Source organism: Strongylocentrotus purpuratus, unplaced genomic scaffold (assembly GCF_000002235.5).
Source record: "Strongylocentrotus purpuratus isolate Spur 01 unplaced genomic scaffold, Spur_5.0 spur5_scaffold_15, whole genome shotgun sequence".
Classification (NCBI taxonomy): domain Eukaryota; kingdom Metazoa; phylum Echinodermata; class Echinoidea; order Camarodonta; family Strongylocentrotidae; genus Strongylocentrotus; species Strongylocentrotus purpuratus.
The window spans coordinates 5687326-5709977 of record NW_022145600.1 but is presented as its reverse complement, the minus strand read 5'-3'; the positions used below and the strand labels follow the sequence as shown (position 1 = coordinate 5709977).

Genomic DNA, 22652 nt, shown 5'->3' with positions numbered 1-22652 from the left:
CTAGTGGATTTGCTGATATTTACTCTTTTTCTTGTTCATTGAAAGATACCATAGATTTTTCGGTTTACGGCCGTTTATAGGTGGCTAATTTTAGCTTCGAAACATGTCAGAAAACCCGAGGCACAAGTTTCGACCGAAGGCTTGAAATTTCAACCGTATGTGCAGATTTCGTCAAGCTAGAAGTTTGGCCGACTCTCATTATGTTTAAGAAAGTTTATAGTTCCTGCCCAAGAAGTAAGTTTGCTTTAATATTAGGTTTAATGACTTTATGAACAAATTACTAAAATGTGAAACGAAAAGTGAATTCTCGTGGTTTATGTTCATTTGCATTTAATTTGCATATTTCCTGTCGCTGCAGTAAGATATAAGAATGCGACAAGTTTCGTGGGAAAAATGAGATATGAAAACAAAATATAATCCTTATAATGGAAAAGGGTATGAAAGGAAATAACTATCGAGATGAGGTCAAGCTGTTTTTATTAATAATTCTTCAAGAATTTAATGTTACTTTCCTGTGTTTAAAAGGAGGTGCAATTTACATAGGTTTTGAGCATGAAACCAAAACTGAAGTTAGCACATCAATTTGTTGCATTGTTTACATCAATGAGTGTTTTTGTCAGGGGCTTATGTTTATGAAAGCTTATAAATCTGTACAACAATTATTAATGGAGAAATCAAAAAGGCATGAGGGATTTATATGTTAACTGAGTGTCTGAAATGAATCAAACTGGGCTAGGTTATTTTAACTTGGTTAGAGAAAAGTTATGCAAGAGTTGTGATGTGCATAATAACATTGCAAGTTGAATTTTGGTCAAGTTGAACTTGATATACATGGCTTGAGATTTATTTTCCAATACAAAAGGATTACTGGAGTAGTTTACACTTTAATATTTGTAAGGTAATTATTGCAGATATTTCATGAAGATAATTATGATTTAGACTACATATGTTTCTGATGACTAGTGGTCATGATGCAAGATAAGATACAACAGTTATTATTCAATAATGACACAGAGAGACATGTTTTGATAGTTCAGTCAAGTTTATTATTTATATAAGAAGTACAATTCAGAGCTTCATAGTCTAGACAAATATGTATTCAGTGTTAATCAAGGTACTGAAGGTACATGTCTAATTTCCGGTTCAATTTGTTTGTTCTTTTTATGCAGATTGAATTATATATTCTTCAACATCTGAACTGCGTTGTTCGACGACATTTGACTCACATCGTTGGTCATTTGATTAAAGTACAAATCAACGCCATAATACAATTTCGTGCAGAGAGTCGTCTTTTTGTTCTCAGCAAACCATACTATTCAATTTCTATTGGAGCTTCGCTGAATTATTACGATGGCGGAGGACAAGAAGTCACTGAAACTCAAGAGAAGGGGAGCGAAGGCCAGGTTTACACGACACAGCAATGGTCTTCAGATGTTGCTTGACAACAACCGAGTAGAGCCAGAGGTTCAATCTGCATTTGACAAGGTTGAGCAAGCATTTGAAGCATTACAAGAAGCGCATGAAAATTTCGCTTTGACTCTTGATGATGATGCTGAGTTTGAGACAGAGGAGCAGTGGATAAATGATTGCCAGAAGGAATTCATGGAACTACAGATAACGGTCACTGATTACTGTTCTCAAACAAGCCCAGACGTTAAGACACCAGCAGAACAAGTATCATCACAGTTTGAGATGCCGCCGGTAGAGAGAGAGGCTTCTACACCACCGGAGTCTACAAGTGCGCCCCCACCTCCAGATCAGAGTCCAGACACTTCTCCAAGCATGGCAGCTGCCAGGTGTAGTTTTAAAGTGGAGAAGCCAAAGTTGCCCAAGTTTGCTGGAGATGTTCGGGACTATGAGATATTCAAGTCAGACTTCATTCACATGGTTGATTCGCAGTATGGAAAACGTGATGCCATGACAATCTTGAGAAGCTGTCTAGTGGGCCGTGCACATGATATTATCCAAGGGATAGGAAGTGATTATGACGCGGCATGGGAGCTCTTGGACTCTATGTATGGCGACCCCAGAATCGTAGCAGATACTATCATCAATGACTTAACCAAATTCAGACCCTTGAAGGAAAACGAGGATAATAGATTTTGTGAATTGGTTAATCTTGTAAGAAGAAGCTACAACATCCTCAAGCTTGTGGGGAAGAAGAGCGATATGGACAACAGTCATATGCTAGCCACCATAGAAAGAAAGATGTGCCCTAATGACAGAAAGAATAGGTTTAGATACCAAGAAACAGAGAAGCAAACTGCAGGTCTTCAAACTTTGTTGACATGGTTAAACCTAGAAATGAAGGCACGAATTAGATCTTCAGCGCCATTGAGATCCCAAAGCGAAGGCCGTTCAGCAAACGTCAACCAAATGTCAATGAAAGAGAAGAATAAACCAGCCTACAGTGATAGACGTCATGAAGATCAGCCACCGGACCGAATTCAAAGACAACATCGATGCTGGTATTGCAAGACGGATGAACACTGGATCGATCAGTGTAAGCGCCTGACATCTATGGGTGCCCCAGAGAGACTTAAGTTCTTCAAAGAAAACAGATGCTGCTTTAGCTGTTTGAAAAAAGCAGGGAAAAATCACTTCATGGCAAACTGCAGAAGAAGGCAGAGGTGTCCAGAGCAAGGGTGTACTTACTACCATCATCCTTTGCTTCATATGGAAGTGGGTCACCAATCAGAGAATGAGAGCAGTAAAAAAAACGTTAACGTTGCAACTACTGTCGGAGCTTCACTTCTGCCAATCCTAACCATAGACATTGCCAGTGATTTACAGACAAGAGCAAATGTTCTGCTAGATAGCGGCTCACAAGTTAGTTTGATCAAGAACTCACTAGCAGAGAAACTCCACTTGACTGGTACCAGAACTAGAATCACCATTAAAAAACTTGGTGAAGTTGAGGAAGAGTTGGAGACATTCAAATACAAGGTGCCGATTCGGGAAGCGAATACATCCAAGAAACATCAGTTCATCGAAGTTGTAGGTGTACCTTCAATCACGGAGGAAGAAGCTGTAAGTGTGAAAGACCTAGCAGATCAGTTCGATATTCCCAACCTGAATCGAGATAGTGGACCTGTAGAAGTTCTGATAGGCGTTGACTATCCAAGATACATTGTAGGCGGAAAACTGAAGAAGAGAAAAAACTGTATCGCAAGAAAGACTCCGTTAGGATGGGTAATCTTCGGCGGCACAGACAAGAGAACCATTTGTGTGAATGTGCTACATGTCGCAGTCCAGAACCCCGATCTGTCAGAATTTTGGCGACTGGAATCACAAGGGGTAGGTTGTCAGTGCCAAGAGACTACCAAGCTAACCAAGCAAGAACAGATAGAGGAAGAAATCATCAGAGCTTCTTCGCAGAATAAAGGAAAGAAATGGGAGATAGCCTATCCATGGCAACGGGATCCTCATGAACTCCCAGATAACAAAAGTCAAGCAGTGAAAATACTGGAGTCTACTGAGAAGAGACTTGCTAGAAATCCAGGGCATGCAGAGGCCTATAACAAGCAAATTCATGAACTGGAAGAAATGGGATTTGCTAAGAAACTAACAGCAGCAGATATCAAGAATTATGAAGGGCCAGTTCATTACATATCACACCATGCGGTTGTGAGGCCAGAAAAGAAGAGCACCCCTCTCCGAATAGTCTTCAATGCATCAGCATCATTCCAAGGTCATCGATTAAACGAGTACTGGATGAAAGGCCCTGATCTCCTGAACAATCTGATTGGAGTACTTCTGAGATTCAGGGAAAACAAAGTGGCCTTATGCGGGGATATATCTAAGATGTATCATCGAGTATCAATCCCAGAGAGTGACCAACATGTTCACAGGTTCCTATGGAGGGACATGGATGAGCACAGAGAACCTGACATCTATATGATGAAAGTTGTCACGTTCGGTGACAAACCTGCACCTGCGATAGCCCAGACTGCCCTTAAGCTTACAGCAGAGCAAGGAGAGAGTACACATCCTCAGGCAGCTTCTGTTTTAAAGAGGAATGTGTACATGGATGATATTTGCGACTCTGTAAGGACTGTAGATGAAGCCAGGAAACTCAGCGCCGAGATGGATGAAGTGTTGAATGAAGGTGGCTTCAAGGTCAAAGGGTGGATTTCTAATGAATCAGATGTCGGAGACCTCACCCAGGGAAAGATGAAATTGTTGGATGAGATAGCTGAAGAGAAGGTCCTTGGAGTAGTTTGGGACAGAGAAAATGACACCTTCTCTTACAAAGTAAAGCTGAAAGACAGTGTAATGAGATCAGCAACAGATGGAGAGAGTCAAGAAAAATTGACTAAGAGAAAGATCCTTGGTCAGATTGCCCACATATTTGACCCCATAGGATTTGCTGCACCAGTGATTGTTAGAGCAAAGATAGGTATGCAGAAATTGTGGCAGAGAGGCTACAACTGGGACGATCATCTTTCACCAGAAGAAGATGCTGAATGGAGGCTTCTGTTTGAGGAAATGAAAGGATTGAATGGAGTATCACTAGAAAGATGCCTTACTCCTCCTGATGCTCAAGGCAAGCCAGTGTTGTGCATTTTCTCTGATGCTTCCGAAAATGCATATGGTGCTTGTGCATACCTGAGATGGCAAACCAGAGATGACAGGTATGAGACTCGCTTCATTGCATCAAAGTCAAAGGTAGCACCGTTAAAGGCATTGACAATACCGAGATTGGAATTACAAGCTGCCGTGTTAGCTGCCAGACTTTACAAGTCAATCACCGAAGAGATGAGACTAGAGGTCGAGAAAGTAGTGTTCTTCACTGACAGCATGATTACTCTGCAGTGGATCAAGTCTTCAGCCAGGGTATATAAGCCTTTCGTATCAAGTAGAGTTGGGGAGATTCAGACTCTCACTGACCCATCAAGTTGGAAACATATTCCTGGTGAAGATAATCCAGCAGACAAAGTTTCGAGAGGAATCGCAGTGAAGGAACTAATGGATGAATGGATGTGCGGTCCTAACTTTCTCCACCTCGATGAACCAGAGTGGCCAGTGGACAAAGCTATAATCGATCAGAATCTTGAGAATCTAGAAAGACGAAAGACTCAGACAGTCTTAGTCATCAACATGACAGTCAACCCCATCGAATGTGAACGCTTTTCAAAATGGCGAAAGTTAGTAAGAGTGACTGCCTACGTTTTCAGATATGTGCAGATTCTCAAGTCAAAGCTCATGAAAGCATCCATACCGGAAGATGATGTAACTTTAACTCCTGGAGAATTAGAGAAGGCTGAGCACTACTGGACGAAGGAGGCTCAGAAAGGTCTGAAGAGCAGATTTGAGAAAGGAGAATTCAAAACTCTCACTCCTTTCCTTGACAACAAAGGAATAATCAGAGTAGGGGGTAGAGTGGAGAACTTAGTGACATCCTACGAATCTAAACACCCAGCTCTGCTGCCAGCTAGCCATCATATAGCTCTTCTAATCACACGTCATGTTCATGAGATTGGACATCCGGGAATTGAGACAACGACCGCCAAGACTAGACGTAAGTTTTGGATTCTTCAGGGACATCGTCTAGCTAAAACTGTTAAGCATCGATGTGTGAAGTGCAGGTCAGCAGAATGTAAGCGTGAGACACAGAAGATGGCTGATTTGCCCAGCAGTCGCGTAGCACCCCATACTCCACCGTTTTATTACACGTCCTGTGATTATTTTGGTCCATTTCAAGTTAAAGTTGGTCGTAACAAGAGGGCCAAACACTACGGTGTAATCTTCACATGCCTAAACACCCGTGCAGTTCATCTTGAAATCGCGACTGATTGTTCAACAATGGAATTTCTCCAAGTTTTAAGGAGATTCTTCGCAGTGAGGGGACAACCAGCTCAAATTCTTAGCGATAATGGTACCCAATTTGTAGGAGCTCAACGCGAACTTCGCGAGATGATATCGGGATGGAGTGAAGATGAGCTCAAAGATTTCTGAGCGGAAAACAGGGTACAGTGGAAGTTCATTACCCCTGGTGCACCCCACCAAAATGGGTGCGCAGAATCGCTCGTGAAGAGTGCTAAAATTGCAATCAAGAAAGCAATCGGTGAGCAGGTGCTCACTCCTTTTGAGTTGTTAACATGTTTTCTCGAAGTAGCTAATCTCATGAATGAGCGACCGATAGGACGGAAATGCAATGACCCAGATGATGGAAGTTATTTGAGTCCCAATGATATATTGTTAGGTAGATCATCGAGAAATGTTCCTCAAGGTCCATTTAAGCAAACCAAGAATCCGCGTCATCGCGTAGAATTCATTCAGCAGATAGTAGATTCCTTTTGGAAGCGGTGGTCGCAAAACGTCCTACCACTTTTAGTACCATGCAGAAAGTGGAACGCCGATCGTAGGAACGTTCGTGTAGGAGATGTTGTAATGACTGCAGATAGTAATGCAGTACGTGGAAAGTGGACTATAGCTAGGATCATTCAGGTTTATCCGGGACCTGATGGTAAAGTTCGGAATGTGAAGCTAAAAACTGTTTCCGGAGAGTATCGGAGACCGATTACAAAACTAGCAGTAATTTACCCTGCAGAAGGTTATATTGACTAGATCGAACTGAACAATAGAGAATGAGTTCTCATTTGAACTGAGACTGTTGATATAATATATGTAATGATTCACATGCATGTAATCATATGATATACAGTGTATTTGTTTTGAGAAATTTCAAGCTTTCAGAAAGACTCCTCATCCGGTGGGGCGGGAGGATGTTTCGTTGATCGAAACTTATTTCTAGTGGATTTGCTGATATTTACTCTTTTTCTTGTTCATTGAAAGATACCATAGATTTTTCGGTTTACGGCCGTTTATAGGTGGCTAATTTTAGCTTCGAAACATGTCAGAAAACCCGAGGCACAAGTTTCGACCGAAGGCTTGAAATTTCAACCGTATGTGCAGATTTCGTCAAGCTAGAAGTTTGGCCGACTCTCATTATGTTTAAGAAAGTTTATAGTTCCTGCCCAAGAAGTAAGTTTGCTTTAATATTAGGTTTAATGACTTTATGAACAAATTACTAAAATGTGAAACGAAAAGTGAATTCTCGTGGTTTATGTTCATTTGCATTTAATTTGCATATTTCCTGTCGCTGCAGTAAGATATAAGAATGCGACAAGTTTCGTGGGAAAAATGAGATATGAAAACAAAATATAATCCTTATAATGGAAAAGGGTATGAAAGGAAATAACTATCGAGATGAGGTCAAGCTGTTTTTATTAATAATTCTTCAAGAATTTAATGTTACTTTCCTGTGTTTAAAAGGAGGTGCAATTTACATAGGTTTTGAGCATGAAACCAAAACTGAAGTTAGCACATCAATTTGTTGCATTGTTTACATCAATGAGTGTTTTTGTCAGGGGCTTATGTTTATGAAAGCTTATAAATCTGTACAACAATTATTAATGGAGAAATCAAAAAGGCATGAGGGATTTATATGTTAACTGAGTGTCTGAAATGAATCAAACTGGGCTAGGTTATTTTAACTTGGTTAGAGAAAAGTTATGCAAGAGTTGTGATGTGCATAATAACATTGCAAGTTGAATTTTGGTCAAGTTGAACTTGATATACATGGCTTGAGATTTATTTTCCAATACAAAAGGATTACTGGAGTAGTTTACACTTTAATATTTGTAAGGTAATTATTGCAGATATTTCATGAAGATAATTATGATTTAGACTACATATGTTTCTGATGACTAGTGGTCATGATGCAAGATAAGATACAACAGTTATTATTCAATAATGACACAGAGAGACATGTTTTGATAGTTCAGTCAAGTTTATTATTTATATAAGAAGTACAATTCTGAGCTTCATAGTCTAGACAAATATGTATTCAGTGTTAATCAAGGTACTGAAGGTACATGTCTAATTTCCGGTTCAATTTGTTTGTTCTTTTTATGCAGATTGAATTATATATTCTTCAACATCTGAACTGCGTTGTTCGACGACATTTGACTCACATCGTTGGTCATTTGATTAAAGTACAAATCAACGCCATAATACAATTTCGTGCAGAGAGTCGTCTTTTTGTTCTCAGCAAACCAGATATGAATACTTAAATCAACACAAATTAGAAATCGCATGTATACAATATATTTACATAACTCCACTGATGTAAATTTAACAACCTACGGTATACAAAATATCGTAACAACTTAACGAAATTAATTCAAATATCCCAGAAGCTACACTTTTCTAATAATTTAAAGAGGGCGAGTTTGGAAAGTTATTAAAGAAGTTATGGGAAAAAAAGATGACCTAGTTACCTTAGATAATGTGATAATTGAAGACTCTAGTAATTATGCTAATCAGTTCATTTCATTTCCACTAATATTGGCCCCCAACTTGCAAATAAAATTGATAGTTCTATCATTCATTATACTGACTTTTTATCAGATCAAATCCAACAATCACTTTTTTTAAGTCCCACAAACCATAACGAAATTATTAACCTTACTAAAGCATTAAGCATGCCCAAAGCTCAAGGTTATGATAGAATTAGTACACCACTTTTAAAACAAATGGTACATGTTATTGCTAATCCACTAACCCATATTATTAATCAGTTTGTATTGCAAGGTGATTTTCCAGATTTACTTAAAATAGCGAAGGTAAATCCGATTTTTTAGTAAAAAGACGATCCGCACGAAATTAGTAGTTATCGTCCAATCTCTATACTTCCTAGTATATCTAAAGTTTTAGAGAAAATTGCTTATGATAGGTTAGTCTATTTTCTAAATACGCACAAAATAGTAAATTTAAATCAATATCATTCGAGAAAAAATCACTCCTTAGTCACTCCTTGGCCTTAGTACAAATTTATGATAAAATTACTAATGCTATAGCAAATAAAGAACATGTGATTGGTTTATTTTTTTAGATCTTAGTAAAGCGTTTGATACACTCGATCATAATATTTTACTCAACAAACTGTCCTTTAATGGTATTCGGGGCCAATTCCTCTCATATTTTAAGGATTATTTAACAAATAGAAAAGAATATGTCAATTTCCGTTAATTGTGGTGTCCCTCAAGGCTCCATTTTTGGCCCTCTTTTATGCATAAATGATAATCCAACACATCTTCTTTATTGTCATTTAATGCTTTTTGCGGATGACACAAATATTTTTTGCTCTCATAGGAAATTTGAAACATTGGTGAATGTTTTAAATTGTGAATTACGCAAAGTTTTTAACTGATTTATGTGTATTAAGATCTCAAACAGAAGAAAAACACGTTGTATGCACTCTAAACACTATAATTCTCATTTAACTTTCTTCCGTGTTAATATTATAAATATTATATCAAATATTATAAAATTGATAATATGCAAATCGAAGAAAACAAGACATCAAATTTTTTGGGAGTATTTAATGATGACAAATTAACATGGAATGATCACTGACATTATGTATCTATGTATATATCCGAAAGTGTTGAAATCATGAATCAGTTTTAAAGTCTTTAGCCCCTTTTGCCCCATGCTAAGTATAGCACACGAGTACTTCCGTATGTAACATAATGTATATTGTTTGGGCAAATGTGGTGTAACCAAACTTGATTAATTCGATTCTTTCATTGCAAAGAAGGGCCCTGCGTATTTGTACTGGATCTCCTTTCTTAGACCATACAGCCCCATTATTTGTAAAGTTAAAAACATTAAAAGACTAACATATTCTCCAAGTTGCAATTTTCATGTTCAAATACATGAATAAGCAACTGCCACCTTAATTCGAGAAAACAAATTAATAATACAATTAATTCTTTTCCAACTCGTATTTTTGAGAATTTTCATTTAACTAAACCTAAATTATTGATTACATACAAATCAATCAGGCATCAATCAGAACAATCGCCACATTCAGAGCAAAGCCCAATAAACCCACCAAAACAAGCAACGCCGTATTCTACCCGGTGCTTGTATATAATGTTTATAATGTATATAACTCCAAATACGAGTACCATGACAACGATGACGATGAAGGTGATGGCCCATCCTTCAAGATGTTCTTCAACTGGTGAAGATAAGACAACAAAGAAGGATTTTTCTTACATTAGAGATTAATGAATAAGATATGGATGTTTTTCTACCGGTGATTTTGTCAATCGTATGAAATTGAGTGGTTTCATTCATTTAATTAATTAATGAACGAAATATTCAAGGTTATATAGAAATATACGATATGATATACATTCAGTAAATGGAGTCAGCAAACGCTAGTCGAAGTCAGCCCTGTCCATTAATCCTGTTCAATTCACCATAATTCATCAGGCAATAAAATTAACAGTTAGGTATCGTTTAATCATAAACCAGGATTTTAGGATTTTTAACGTTACAGTATTTCGATAGTAAGCAAATGTATAGACGAGCGGTTTATATAACTAATACATCACTGGATGTATCACAACTACTTACATAATCTGAATAGGGTGAATGAATTTATGCGTATTTGTACAATATTTCCATTATATGGCTCTGAAATTAAGTTACATTCAAAAGAATTTGGAGGTCATATGCTTTTTTTCTGCCTTTTTTCAACATAATAGTATACAAATATACACTGTCTTGAGAGGTTCTGGTTAAAGATATTGGCAAGAGGTGACCCAATAGTATTTTTTGAGTCACCGAGCATAATCATAGCGTAATTTTTTCCCGCCCCCCCCCCCCCGCCCTACTCCGGGGTCGGAATGACCGCATGCGTGTTACCAAAATGTCCGGTAAAGGGGTACTTTTCGTGCGACAAAGTCCGGCCCGAGAATTGAAAAAAAGGGGGTGTATTTGACTTTTCACCCGGAGATTTCTTTAAAAAGGGGGTGTTTTTTCTTTTTTTCTCTCATCTCTTTGGATTCCTGAGAAATTATTCCGAATTTAGGGGGGACATTGAGCATTTTTTCCGTATTTAGGGGGGTTTCCAAGGCAGGAAAAGCCCGCGAAAAGCCCGAGAAAGGGGGGTTTGGAAATGTTGGCAGTCCTCAGATAGGGGGTGCTTTCAATAAATAGGGAACAAGCATATGCGTACCCTAAATAGCACTGAGTGGGGGGGGGGGGGCAGGAATTTTGTACCAAGCATAATCATGGTCTGACCTCAAAAATAGTTGGAATATTTCTGGTCATGTGACGAGCTCTCAACAAACCAAAAATAATAATTTGTTGATGCAGGATATAAAAAGTAATATATACATACTAGGTATATATTATTAACAAAAGTTAAAATACATATAAACATAGCATAACATAAAACAATTAATAATCAATAATTTTTAGCTATCCGATTTTGCTCAAAGTTTTTCGATTGGTTTGTCTGATGTTTCTGCTTCTATTGAAAGTAAGTTATTTTTGGAATGGACTTGTACTTTAAGCCAGAGCTTGTACGTGATGGCAGCCTCAGGAAAGTAACCTATATGGGTGACCAAACCACTTATAATCAGAAATAAATCAATTCTATCAGCCAAATAATGTAGGAAACCATTTTTTTGTTTGCGTTAAGTGTAAACGTGTATATTATTTAATTGTATGTCTTTTGTGAAACGTTATATTTATGTTATTATTAATGTTTATGTGCATGTGCAAGCAAGTGTTCGAGTGCTGGTGTTTGGAGTGTATATTAAATTATGACTTGTAGACTATGCTGATAATAAATTACGCTTCATGGCAGCCTTGAAAGTTATGTATTCTCCCCCCCCCTCCCCCAAGAAACAAAATGATATCAAGAGATCAAATGATCGAGGTATAATTAAATTGGATTACCTGGAGTTTCAGAGCAGGAAATTCCGACCCCATACGATGCCGTGCAGTTGACATCGCCCCAAGGATCATGCTCGCAATCGACCAGCCTTTCCTCATCACCTTCGCACTGGATGTTGTCAAGGTGAACGGGCCTGGAAATGTAGTCAGTTGAGAGGCGAGCTTGGAGAACGTGGTCGTAGCCGAGTTGGCGACAGGCTACTTTAGCTTCGCTCATCTCCCAGTTGGTCCTACATATGAACCCCCAAACGGCGTTGTGGTATATCTCGAGCCGGCCTGCGTCAAAGGTTTGTCCATCCCGCAGTCGTATATCCCCTTCCGATGGAGCAACTGTCGTATAAAAATGAACCATGGCGTTTGTTGAGATATATTTGTGATACGCGCATAAGACACGCACGCGAGCGCGGTCATAGGTTAAAATCCTATAAATTGTACATCTGTATAGTATACAAATATACAATGTCTTGAGAGGTTCTGGTTAAAACTATGCGCAAGAGGTGACTCCAATAGTACTGTTTGCTGACGGGGTGCAGCTCTGAAGCAAATGGTACTTTTGGAGTCACCGAGGCCCATAGTTTTAACCAGAATCTATCAAGACATTGTATATTTCTACACAGTAAAAACGCTGCTTAAAAAAATGATGTTCACTTACAGTTGTACACTATCTTAAACAACAGTTGAACAAATTGTAAACAATGTTGCTCGAAACGAAAGTAATTTTGTTAAACATTCGCTGTTTAAAATTTAATGACTGCTATATTTTAAATACGAGAGCTTTTAGACAGTGTTGTTTACATATGACGTCATGTGTCGACACGTGCCAGTAAAGTGCGCGTTGGCTGAAAGCTTTATTTCACATCATGGCCGACCAAGCTACCGACGCGTTTCTAAGTGACTGGGGATTCAATGGATTAATTGAAATCACTTTTCTATTATTAACCAATTTGAAGTTTTTAACTTATAGCGTAAGTTCAGTTAAAATGTTCAGTATCTGTACGCAAATGTCAGAATATAGGTAGACTTTTGTTGTAAACAACCCCCACTGAACAACAGCTCCTTTTTAAACAACTTTCTTTAAACAACCCAGTTGGTGTAAACAACCCCCGATGAACAACAGCTCCTTTTTAAACAATCGTCTTTAAACAACACCGGTTGTTTAAATTGTGATTTTAAACAAGTTGTTCAAAATGTTGATCAACTAAGTGTTTAAACTTTAGACAAATCGAGATGCTTAACATTTTAAACCACTCTCAGATCAGGTCACTCGTTAATCCGAGGTTGTTTAAACTTTTAAACAACTTGTTCACAAAAAAAATAACTGTGTATACTATACACATGTACAATTTATAGGATTTTAACCTATGACCGCGCTCGCGTGCGTGTCTTATGCGCGTATCACAACTATTTGGAGCTCCATGACATGTATGACCAATCAGAAGCAACTTCGTCTGGCTCGACTCTCTGTACGTGAATTAGCTCTAAGATGAACAATTACTTTTCGCACAATGACATCATAACAAAATATTAAAGCATCAATAAAATACAGGTTGATGAATTTAAATTGATCCCAAGTCCTCCAATCAATCACACAGATCCTACCGCCGATGCTAATCTTTTATGAATAGAGATGGTTTTGCGACTGAAATCAATCTTGAGTCATCTTACCATCACTTTGGATCAATCGCATCTCTTTATAAGACACGAGCTAGATGTTACCGTCCTAAATCTATAGATATGTTTTTACGAAAAACGTTATAAAATTACGTAGAGGTAAATCGTTAGTTAAGTGAGGATAAATAATTTAAACAGATACAAGTTATACATCTTTAACACTACAAATTCGATGCGCTTGGAGACACCACTGAGACAGAAGAACTGCAAATTAAATCTGTTGCCAAACTAGTAATAATACCTATTGACTTAGTTCATTTTTTGTGAACTGAAAATTATAGAAACTATCCAGTTGGATACCCATCTTGAGTTTACCTGAATAATCTTTGCACACAACCCCGACCCTATCATCTGATCCACAATCTTCATCTTCGAGGTTATAATCGCAGAATTTAAAAATACTTTCTGTGCCTACACAGTCAACATGGCTTATGATCCCGGGGTAGAGACCCGGTCCGAAATCCTCGTCTTCAGATTCGAGTTCGAGTTCACGCTCATTGCAGATGACCTGTGCGTCCACTTGACCCCATGACGTGTCCCTGCAAACACTGTACCAAGCATAATCATGGTAGACCTCTACCCTGCCCTCTTTGAAGCTTGTTCCACCGGTAAGACGAACGCTATCGTCTTCAGGCTCTGATAAGAAGAATAAAAATGAACAATACAATTTGATAAAGAATGTTAGCAAACATCACGCCTTTAAAAAAATTAGATAGCCTTCTTCATAATAATTTTTTATCAAACCAATTCAACATACGAGTTATAAATTTCTTGCAAGTTGAGATTGTGATATCATTTAAATGAGGATAATGCCTCCTTAAGCGCTAAAATTTCGAGTCAAGATGAAAAAGATGTTGCTATAATAAACTCAGACTAAGACCTCCTAAAGACTATTGCTTTCTTTTGCAAATGTTGATACTTGAATATAATTTAAAGTGCAATATGACCATTTAAAACGCCTATTTTACTACTTTCAAACATCAAGTACGACTGTCTCATATGCATTCTGAACAAAACCATAACCCTTGTATGTAAGGTGCCAGAATGGGACACTTAGATTACCCATCCAAAGTTAAGAAACAGACCAATTGGCATTGGTTTACCTTCAAAGAGAAAACACGACATGCCGACATCTGAATCGTGTCCACAGTTGTTTACTCCCCAATCACCCTTCTGACAGGTCGTAATGTACATCTCAGTACCGCTACATTCCACATCATCTAGATGTACAGGTCCCTGGCCTTGCCCATAGTCCTGGTAAGCATACTTGACATTACCGAGGCCCATCTGACGACAGGCGACCGTAGCGTCGTCGCCGAACCAGTTGGTGTCGCAGATCGAGCCCCATTGGTTATCGTGGAAGATCTCGAGTCGACCCTCTGTGTAGTCCAATCCATTCACCAGGCGGAGGTCCCCTTCATAAGCTGCAGTTGAAACGATGCCGATGACGACGTTAATGTCGCCAGCGCACAAGTAGGATAAGCATAGGTTATACATATCACATTAGTTTGTTTGTATTATTTGATAACAGTAGTTATTTCATTTTCACAGGCTTTTGGATTCATTTTTCCAAGGGGGCTGATGTTATTTTGTCGAAAAACTATACTAGATTATAGATATGTATGAAAATGACAAAGTCGGGCACATCGCTATACCAGAGTAACGAGATGATAATATTTGATAAGGAAATTGAAGTCTAAATTTGTTTATAACAACAATATTTCGTGAAACAAGTCGGCAGAGCATATCAATGTGTGTTTTCTATGATAAACTGTTGTCAATGTATATTCCACGAAATGTGAGTCAATAATATTGCTAAATAACATACGCATTGGTTTTGTTAATATTCAAGGAGAGTTAGTTTGCCTGTATCCATTCACATATTAAAGTAAATTCATAGTTAACAGTATGTAGAAACAGTTGTGGGTCACGATGAGATAAAAATATGTTAGTGCCATCTGCAAATAAAATTAATGATAAGATGGTAAATGCACTTTTAAGATCATTTTATGTATAAAATAAAGAGCAGCGGGCCGAGTAACGACCCTTGTGGTACACCACATGTTATATGTCTGACAGATGAATCGCAATTATTGACCGAGACAAATTGGGTCCTGTCTTGCAATATTTTTACTCAACCCTGGTACTGCCGTATTTAATTATGGATTTCTTGCATGGGGGTAATTCAAACACTACATATATTAATAGAACTCGCGAAAGGGCCGCCAGAGTTCGATTTGTGGACCTAGTCTAAACCACTCCAGCAAAGCATAGAGAGTCAATACCCATTTTATTGACCTTTAACGCTGCAAAAGTGCTAATTGGCAGCAATTGTACACACGAATAGTCAATACACAATACACAAATGCACGCAATAAATACGATGTGGTTGATCGGCGAGTTTGACAGCTAGTAGACTTACAATTTGAATTTTTAAATTATTCTTTTTAACATCGGTAAGTTGAAATAATTGGTTTTTTACTGCTATTTAGGTGTCATCAATTGTTACTTAAGTACCAATTGCTAGTGAAATCAGTTGAGTTTTGTACAGTGGTGTTTGAAATGTTGAAGTGAGAATCAGCACAGCTTTTAATACACAACTAGGATAGATCTAGTATGTAGCTATGTGTGGTATAGATCTAGGCCCTATAGGCCCTTGCTCCTCTCTCGGTCCGGTTCCTGCGCTACCACGGCACTGTCATAATTTTATTGACAATTGTACAATTATATTTAAATAAGGTCGATTTATATCTACTTACCAAATAAGCGGAGTTTTAATATAAAGTAAAGGAGGGGGGGTTTCGGCCACTTAAGACAAAATCCTATTTTGGGACTCTTTACTTCCTATTTATTATCATTTCTTGTTCAAATCATGAAGCATATACTATTATTATTTAAACAAAAAAAGAATCCCAGAAAAAAATCATGAATTGCCGTGACAATATTCATTTTCATGTTCACTGTTTCGGAGTCAGTTTTCGGCCGCATGTACAAAGTCAATAGGAAGCAAGCGCGCGCGCCGTGCGTTCCCCCGCTGACCTATAGCACTTGCGGCCGGAGCAGGTATCCCACGCCGAAGCTCGCCGTGCCAAAAACTACCCCTGCGGTGATCAGAAATTGGAATCTGAATTAGACAGAGATATCGTGTGTGCGCTGCGGTATTAGGCTGCATTGATTTAATACATGCGATGAGATACTTTTGAGCTTGCGACTCACACATAATCGTGCTAATCTGAAAAATACTTGAAATACAGCTCATTTTATGGTACCCATATTCCTTGCAAACACGCGTAGGGAACGCCGATTAGAACGCTTAAATGTGATATTTAAGGATAAATTATTTTCCATTGCAAATGTGGTTCTTCAGTGACTCTGGCATGTTATGGTATTTTTTTCTTGTTTTTTAATTTGAATTTGAATTTATTGACAACAAAACAACAACATAACACAATGTTACAAATGTATTCAAGTGGGTAACAAAATAACAAAAATATCCATGTACATGAGTTACAAAGAAAAGGAAAATATCCATAGTTGAACTATGTGTACAAATTAAATTAATCATATACAATGTCATATCAAAACCTGTGAATTAGCTATAACTTAATAATACGTAGAGATTTGTGGCTGGAATTGAAATTCACAGAGTTCCAATAGCGTATAAGTGATTCAAATAAAGGATATTTTTAAACTTAAAAACTTAAAATGTTGTTAAAGGGAGATCTAATAGTTAGAACGAGTGCTAGTCGGGATTGGTTCTCCAAGTTTCTAAAACTGTATGCAAATTCATATTGATATTTATTTTGACTTATCATATTATTTGATCCTCATGATTCATCTCTGCTTAGGAGTTTAATTCTGAGATTTTGACAAAATGATGATCTTGTTTTTTCTTCTCTTATATTTATGGGCAAATTATTCTACAGCTTTGCTCCAATGGAAGAAATTGAAAAAAGTGCCATGTGTCGTACTACATTTAGGTAATCGTAGCATCAAATGTTCACTCCCTCTTGTTCTATACATGTGATTCATTAAAACAAAGTAATCCATTAACGAATGTGGTAAATGTCCTTTCTGCAGGTCATATACAAAGGTCGATACTGAATGCTTGAACAGATTATGCACATCTAATACCTGTAGACGTACGAACAGTGCCTTTGAACTTGTTCTAAATGGGGAAAATGTTATCACACGCATGGCCATTTTCTGTGCCAATAGTATGCAATTTAAATGACTTTCATAGCAACTTCCCAAACTTCAATACCATAAAGTATGTGCAGCTGGAGAAAGGATTTATACAAGAGCATGAGAATGTGCTTAGGCCCATAGTGTCTCAACTTACACAGCAGTCCAATCTTCCTCCGTATACACTTATTAATGTTCTGAATTTGCTCCTACCACATCAAGGTTTCATCAATTTGAATTCCTACGAAAGATGCTACACTGACTCTATCTATCACTGTATCACTTAGTTTTAAAATGCCCCTAATTTCACATGATTGCCTTTGTCCCTTAATGAGCTTAACATTTGTTTTCTTTAAGTTTATCGTCAACTTGTTAACAAGACACAATTTTTGGACTTCCACAAATTTGTTATTCACTTCATTCATATCTATTTCTTTCTGTTTTTTATCAAAAGTATGAAATAGGTTTGAATCATCAGCAAATAATCTGAATTCAAAATATTTAGTAGAAGATGGTAAATCATTAATATATAGTAAAAACAAAGTGGGCCCGAGGACTGAAACTTGAGTGACACCATATGTTATCCTTCTCCTACTTGATACTATTTCCTTGTAGCATAAGACTTGCGATCGATTTGAAATGTAACTTTGAAACCATTGTAATACTATGCCTCGTATTCCATAATTGTTTAACTTTCCTAAAAGGATTTCATGATCAATAGTATCGAAAGCTTTCTTAAAGTCTATAAAAATACGTAGCGTTGGTTTACCTTTATCCATTGATTTTATAAGTGTATCTACAAGATTTATCAATGATAACTTCGTACTATATCGCTTGCGAAAACCGTACTGATGTTCATACAAAATCTTGTTAGATTCTAAGAAATTCATTAGACGACCATTAGCTAATTTCTCAAAGACTTTTGCAATGACCGGTAGAACAGAAATGGGCCTGTAATTTCCAGGGTCGGTCTTTGGTCCTTTTTGTATAAAGGAGTCACTTTTGCTGTCTTCAATGCATCTGGGAACTTTCCCTTTTCTAATGACAAATTGAATATGTACGTCAGTGGCGCAACAATATAGGGTATTGCATCCGTAATTAATCTTACTGGCAATTTGTCATATCCATGGGATTTCTTAGCATCGAGAGCATACAGATTATCAAAAACTTCTGTTTCTTGTATGGGTTTCCAAAAGAAGGATTTTTCATTTCTTCTACCTAAATAGTTTTTAAAATCAAGATTCACAGTTGGAATGTTCTTTGCTAATGTTGATCCTATAGAAACAAAATAATTATTAAGTTCATTAGCTATGCCATCCTCTGAAGACACAGCTTTATTCGTTCCCTCATCACAAATATCTAACTGCTCAATCTTTGTTTTCTTATTTTTATCATTTCTACCGATTAACTCTTTGATAATTCCCCAGGTCTTCCTCATATTATTTCTATTTTCGCTAAAGGAATCGCTATAACACATTCTTTTAGCATTTGTTATAATAGTTACTAACATATTTCTATATTTCTTGTATTCATTTCCATACTCTTCATTAAAGTTTGATGACCTATATTTTTTATACAGATTATGCTTCTTCCTGATAGACTTTACAATACCTGTTGATATCCAAGGCTTTTTTTGTGTAGATCTTCTGCTAAATGTCACAGTAGGTGCATGTTTATCACACACATTTACAAACATGTCATACAAATTCTCATAAGCTACATTCACATTTTCATATCTATATACAGTGCGTCCCAGAAAAAACGAAACCGAGAAGTATCGATGTTCTATCATAACTTATTCACAACTATAAGTAATGAATGATACATATTTGGAAAGCTTAGAGTCTCCTCTTTCATGTGATGCTACTCAGATAATGCATATTTCACGCATGAGTGATCAAAAGCAATTTGAAGGAAGGAAGGAAACCAAAAAGACATTTGGCGGGCGGTATCTGAATTTCGAGGAAAAATTCACATTTCTAGAAAGTTGAGTTTCTGCCCTTTCATATGACACCTCAATCAGGAAAAATGAGCGAGGAATGACAACACAAAAATGGTACCGAATGATTTGGGATAAAACATGTATAATAATTTACTGTTCATAGATGATAGGTGTAAACTTTGTTTTGACTCACACGGTATAGCACCAGCTTTTGGTCTTAAATTTGTGGATTCCTCGGTGACAGAATTTAAATTTTTTTTTAATGAAGGTTGGTTTGAAAAACAAAAATCTTAAGCCACTAGTGAAATTATGGATTTCTCGGCGACAGCAATAACACTTTTTTTTTGCCAACTCGATCCATAATTTAAACTAGAGCCTCTCAGTGCATGATATATTTGTTTACTATTGCTCACATACTAACCCCACCGAGAACTCCAATCAGCCACGATTGAACTCTTTAAAAAAATGACGCTATACACACATACCAAACACGACATGCAACGCGTGCAAACTATCATCTTCCTCAAACCAGGACAGTTTTCGCCCCAAAACAATATCATACACAGGACTAAACTACTGGAGCAACATTGATCCGTATCTCAAACAGCTTAAAAACTTTTTATGAAGTTCCTTGATTCACATGTAATTTCGAAATTATCCAGTGTTAATGCAATACAAACCGTTGCCATGTACATGTAGATGTCTTATTGTTCATGAATATCAATCTATATAATATAATATTTTTGTTAATATATTGTTTTCATGTGAAATAAAAGAAACAGAACTGAACTGTAAGGCTGAATTTGAGGTTACTTGAGGGTACCTTTGCTACCAGGATGACATCACTCGAGCTCCTCGCTGATCGAATATGAGGTGACGGTTATCCGAATATAGGTATTTCAAACTTTAGTGGGGCTGCAGTCCTACCACCCTATAGTTTTGCACTAACAATACCTATCTCAAACCATTCTCTTAATATCAATGACTCTCTCTTTTGAATATGCACTCTCTGGTCGGAACAGTATTAACAAGAGTTATTAACCCCAAAACATACCTTGGTCGTTGCAGATAACCCCAGCATCATTCTCATGGTATTCACAGTTCTCAGGGCTAAAAACGCGATGATCACAGTCTTCAAACGCCGCCTCGTAACCATGACAACTAACGGCGTCGATTGGCTGATCCGACGACCCTGAGCCGAAATACGATCCACCGAATGCTTCGCTGGCTGTGAGGTAGCCGAGTTGCCGACACACCACGGTTGCTTTTCTCAAATCGCCCACGGTGTCGCAGATGGTTGACCATTGACCGTCGTCGTAGTATTCGACACGCCCCTGTGATGACGTAAATCCATCGACCAGGCGGACGGCACCATGCTCGGCTGAGGGAAGAAAAGAGAATATGAAATTCAGGAAACAACCATATTCGTTCAGTCAATCTTTTTCTTGTTAAGGTAAAACAACAGCATGGAATAAACAATAAAATATACTTTCCCATGAAAGAAAACAAAACACAAAAACAGGTTCAGGGGCGGATCTAGCTTTTTGCTAAGGGGGGGGGGGGGGTTGACCAAAATAACGAGCCGTGAAGCGGCGAACCGATTTTTTCGGGGGTGTTTATTTGAACCCCGTAAGTGATGTTTTCCTGGCATCTATCAACACAATGGAGACCATAAAAAGCAGTGCATGATAACGTCTTTTTAAATCAAGTAACAGTTTAATACACAGTTATATCCAGAGTTATCATGTGTTTGGTTAAGTTACCAGATGAGTTGAATATCTTCTAACAATATTTGCACTTGAAAGGGTTTCTCTCCAGCGTGCGTTCTTTTTTTTTTTTTTTTTTTTTTTTCCTTTTTTTTTGGGGGGGGGGGGGGGGTTTAAACCCCCTAACCCCCCCCCCCCGTAGATCCGCGCCTGAGGTTATTGTTCAATGTGCTTCCTAAAAGGAGTTTTCTGAATGAGTAAACAAATGCTTATTACCTATCAGTCAATACATTTTAAATATTCATCGGTAAAAGCAATGGTCATATTTTGAAGAATGCCGCTATTACACTTGTTAAACTGGTTTCAACTTGAACGCTGATGTTTATTCTTCAGTTTGATACAATGACGATGAATATAACGTGGGTGATTGTGAAAAATCAGTTCAAATTACAAGTGTACCCAAACTCAATGGAGGGCAATATAGGTCCTCATCAACTAAACTCATCTTTGACATTTCTCCGATCATGAACTTAAAATCAAAAGTAGATACCGGGTGTGGACAAAAAGGGAGACCACCCTGTGCCATGCTACTTTTGGTAATTTTAAATCTTCCAGAACTGCTCTGGTACTCCTGTGAAGGTGTTTTATTCTTACCTGGTTTATTCTCACAGCTCAGCCATACATCCGTATCATAGGTACATGATGATGAAGGATTCCCCCATTCTCCATGAGCGCAGTTACCAAGAGTCAATTCATACCCATAACAGCTCACTGCATCCAGCTGAATAACACCCCATCCGGGGGTGATGGATGTGGCGAATCTAGTCACCATGTCGTAGCCGAGATGCCGACAGGCAACTAGGGCTTCGATGTGCGAAAAGGAATCATCATTACAGATCGTGCCCCAGACGCCGCCGTGATAGATCCCGAGTATGCCTTCGTTTTCGCTCGCACCATTCCTTAACAGCATTTTGCCTTCAAAAACTGCAATCAGAATAGAAACCAGGACAGACAATCAGACAGAAACGAAAGGATAAAAGGAGGATATTGAAGAGTAGAATGTATGAAAAATAAATCAATGCGAATAGTTTTTTTATTTGTTATCTAGTAGTTCCTATTTCAAGGGTATATGTCAACGAAGCTGTCTGGAATTCTAACTCGCCTGACCACGCAAACCTGGCTAAATCCATGGCATACTTTCTTTGAATTTCGTATATTCAGGTTTCTTGTTAACATGGGGAGGGAGGTGCCGGATGAAAGATGTATGCAAACTATACCGGAGAATGCCATGTGATTATCTTGTTTAAGTATATGTACCTAGGTTACATATTTTTTGAAGTAACTGGAGGTCTCTAAATGTTTTCATACAGTTTATGTATCAAGAA

General features: G+C 37.7%; 2 protein-coding genes and 1 long non-coding RNA gene across 3 annotated transcripts; 2 read left to right on the top strand and 1 right to left on the bottom strand.

Annotated features, from left to right (window-relative positions):
* The first annotated feature begins 1350 nt into the window (after nt 1-1350).
* Nucleotides 1351-5958, top strand: LOC115924315. Its single transcript, XM_030986431.1, has one exon. It carries the CDS (start codon nt 1351-1353, stop codon nt 5956-5958), a length of 4608 nt encoding a protein of 1535 aa, XP_030842291.1.
* A 619-nt stretch (nt 5959-6577) lies between these two features.
* Nucleotides 6578-8021, top strand: LOC115924265. The gene is made up of 2 exons (XR_004064246.1): nt 6578-6987; nt 7923-8021. It is a non-coding gene; the product is annotated as an uncharacterized LOC115924265 (long non-coding RNA).
* Nucleotides 8022-9857: 1836 nt separating this feature from the next.
* Nucleotides 9858-22237, bottom strand: LOC593292 (scavenger receptor cysteine-rich domain superfamily protein-like). The gene is made up of 6 exons (XM_030986430.1): nt 21922-22237; nt 20616-20942; nt 14538-14858; nt 13837-14070; nt 11767-12093; nt 9858-10033 (listed from the first exon to the last, which is right to left on the bottom strand). The coding sequence occupies exons 1-6, from the start codon at nt 22235-22237 to the stop codon at nt 9858-9860; spliced, it is 1701 nt and encodes a 566-aa protein (XP_030842290.1).
* Between the last annotated feature and the right edge of the window lie 415 nt (nt 22238-22652).

Bases quoted from the DNA above. Each gene is read 5' to 3' on its own strand.
- LOC593292 (XM_030986430.1), bottom strand. From the start codon at position 22,237: ATGCTGTTAAGGAATGGTGCGAGCGAAAACGAAGGCATACTCGGGATC. The intron at 14,859-20,615 runs GTATGTTTTGGG...TTTCAACTGCAG, and splicing joins GGTTATCTGCAACGACCAAG to CTTATGAAGGGGACCTCCGC. The intron at 14,071-14,537 runs GTAAACCAATGC...TCTTCTTATCAG, and splicing joins GTCGTGTTTTCTCTTTGAAG to AGCCTGAAGACGATAGCGTT.
- LOC115924315 (XM_030986431.1), top strand. From the start codon at position 1,351: ATGGCGGAGGACAAGAAGTCACTGAAACTCAAGAGAAGGGGAGCGAAG.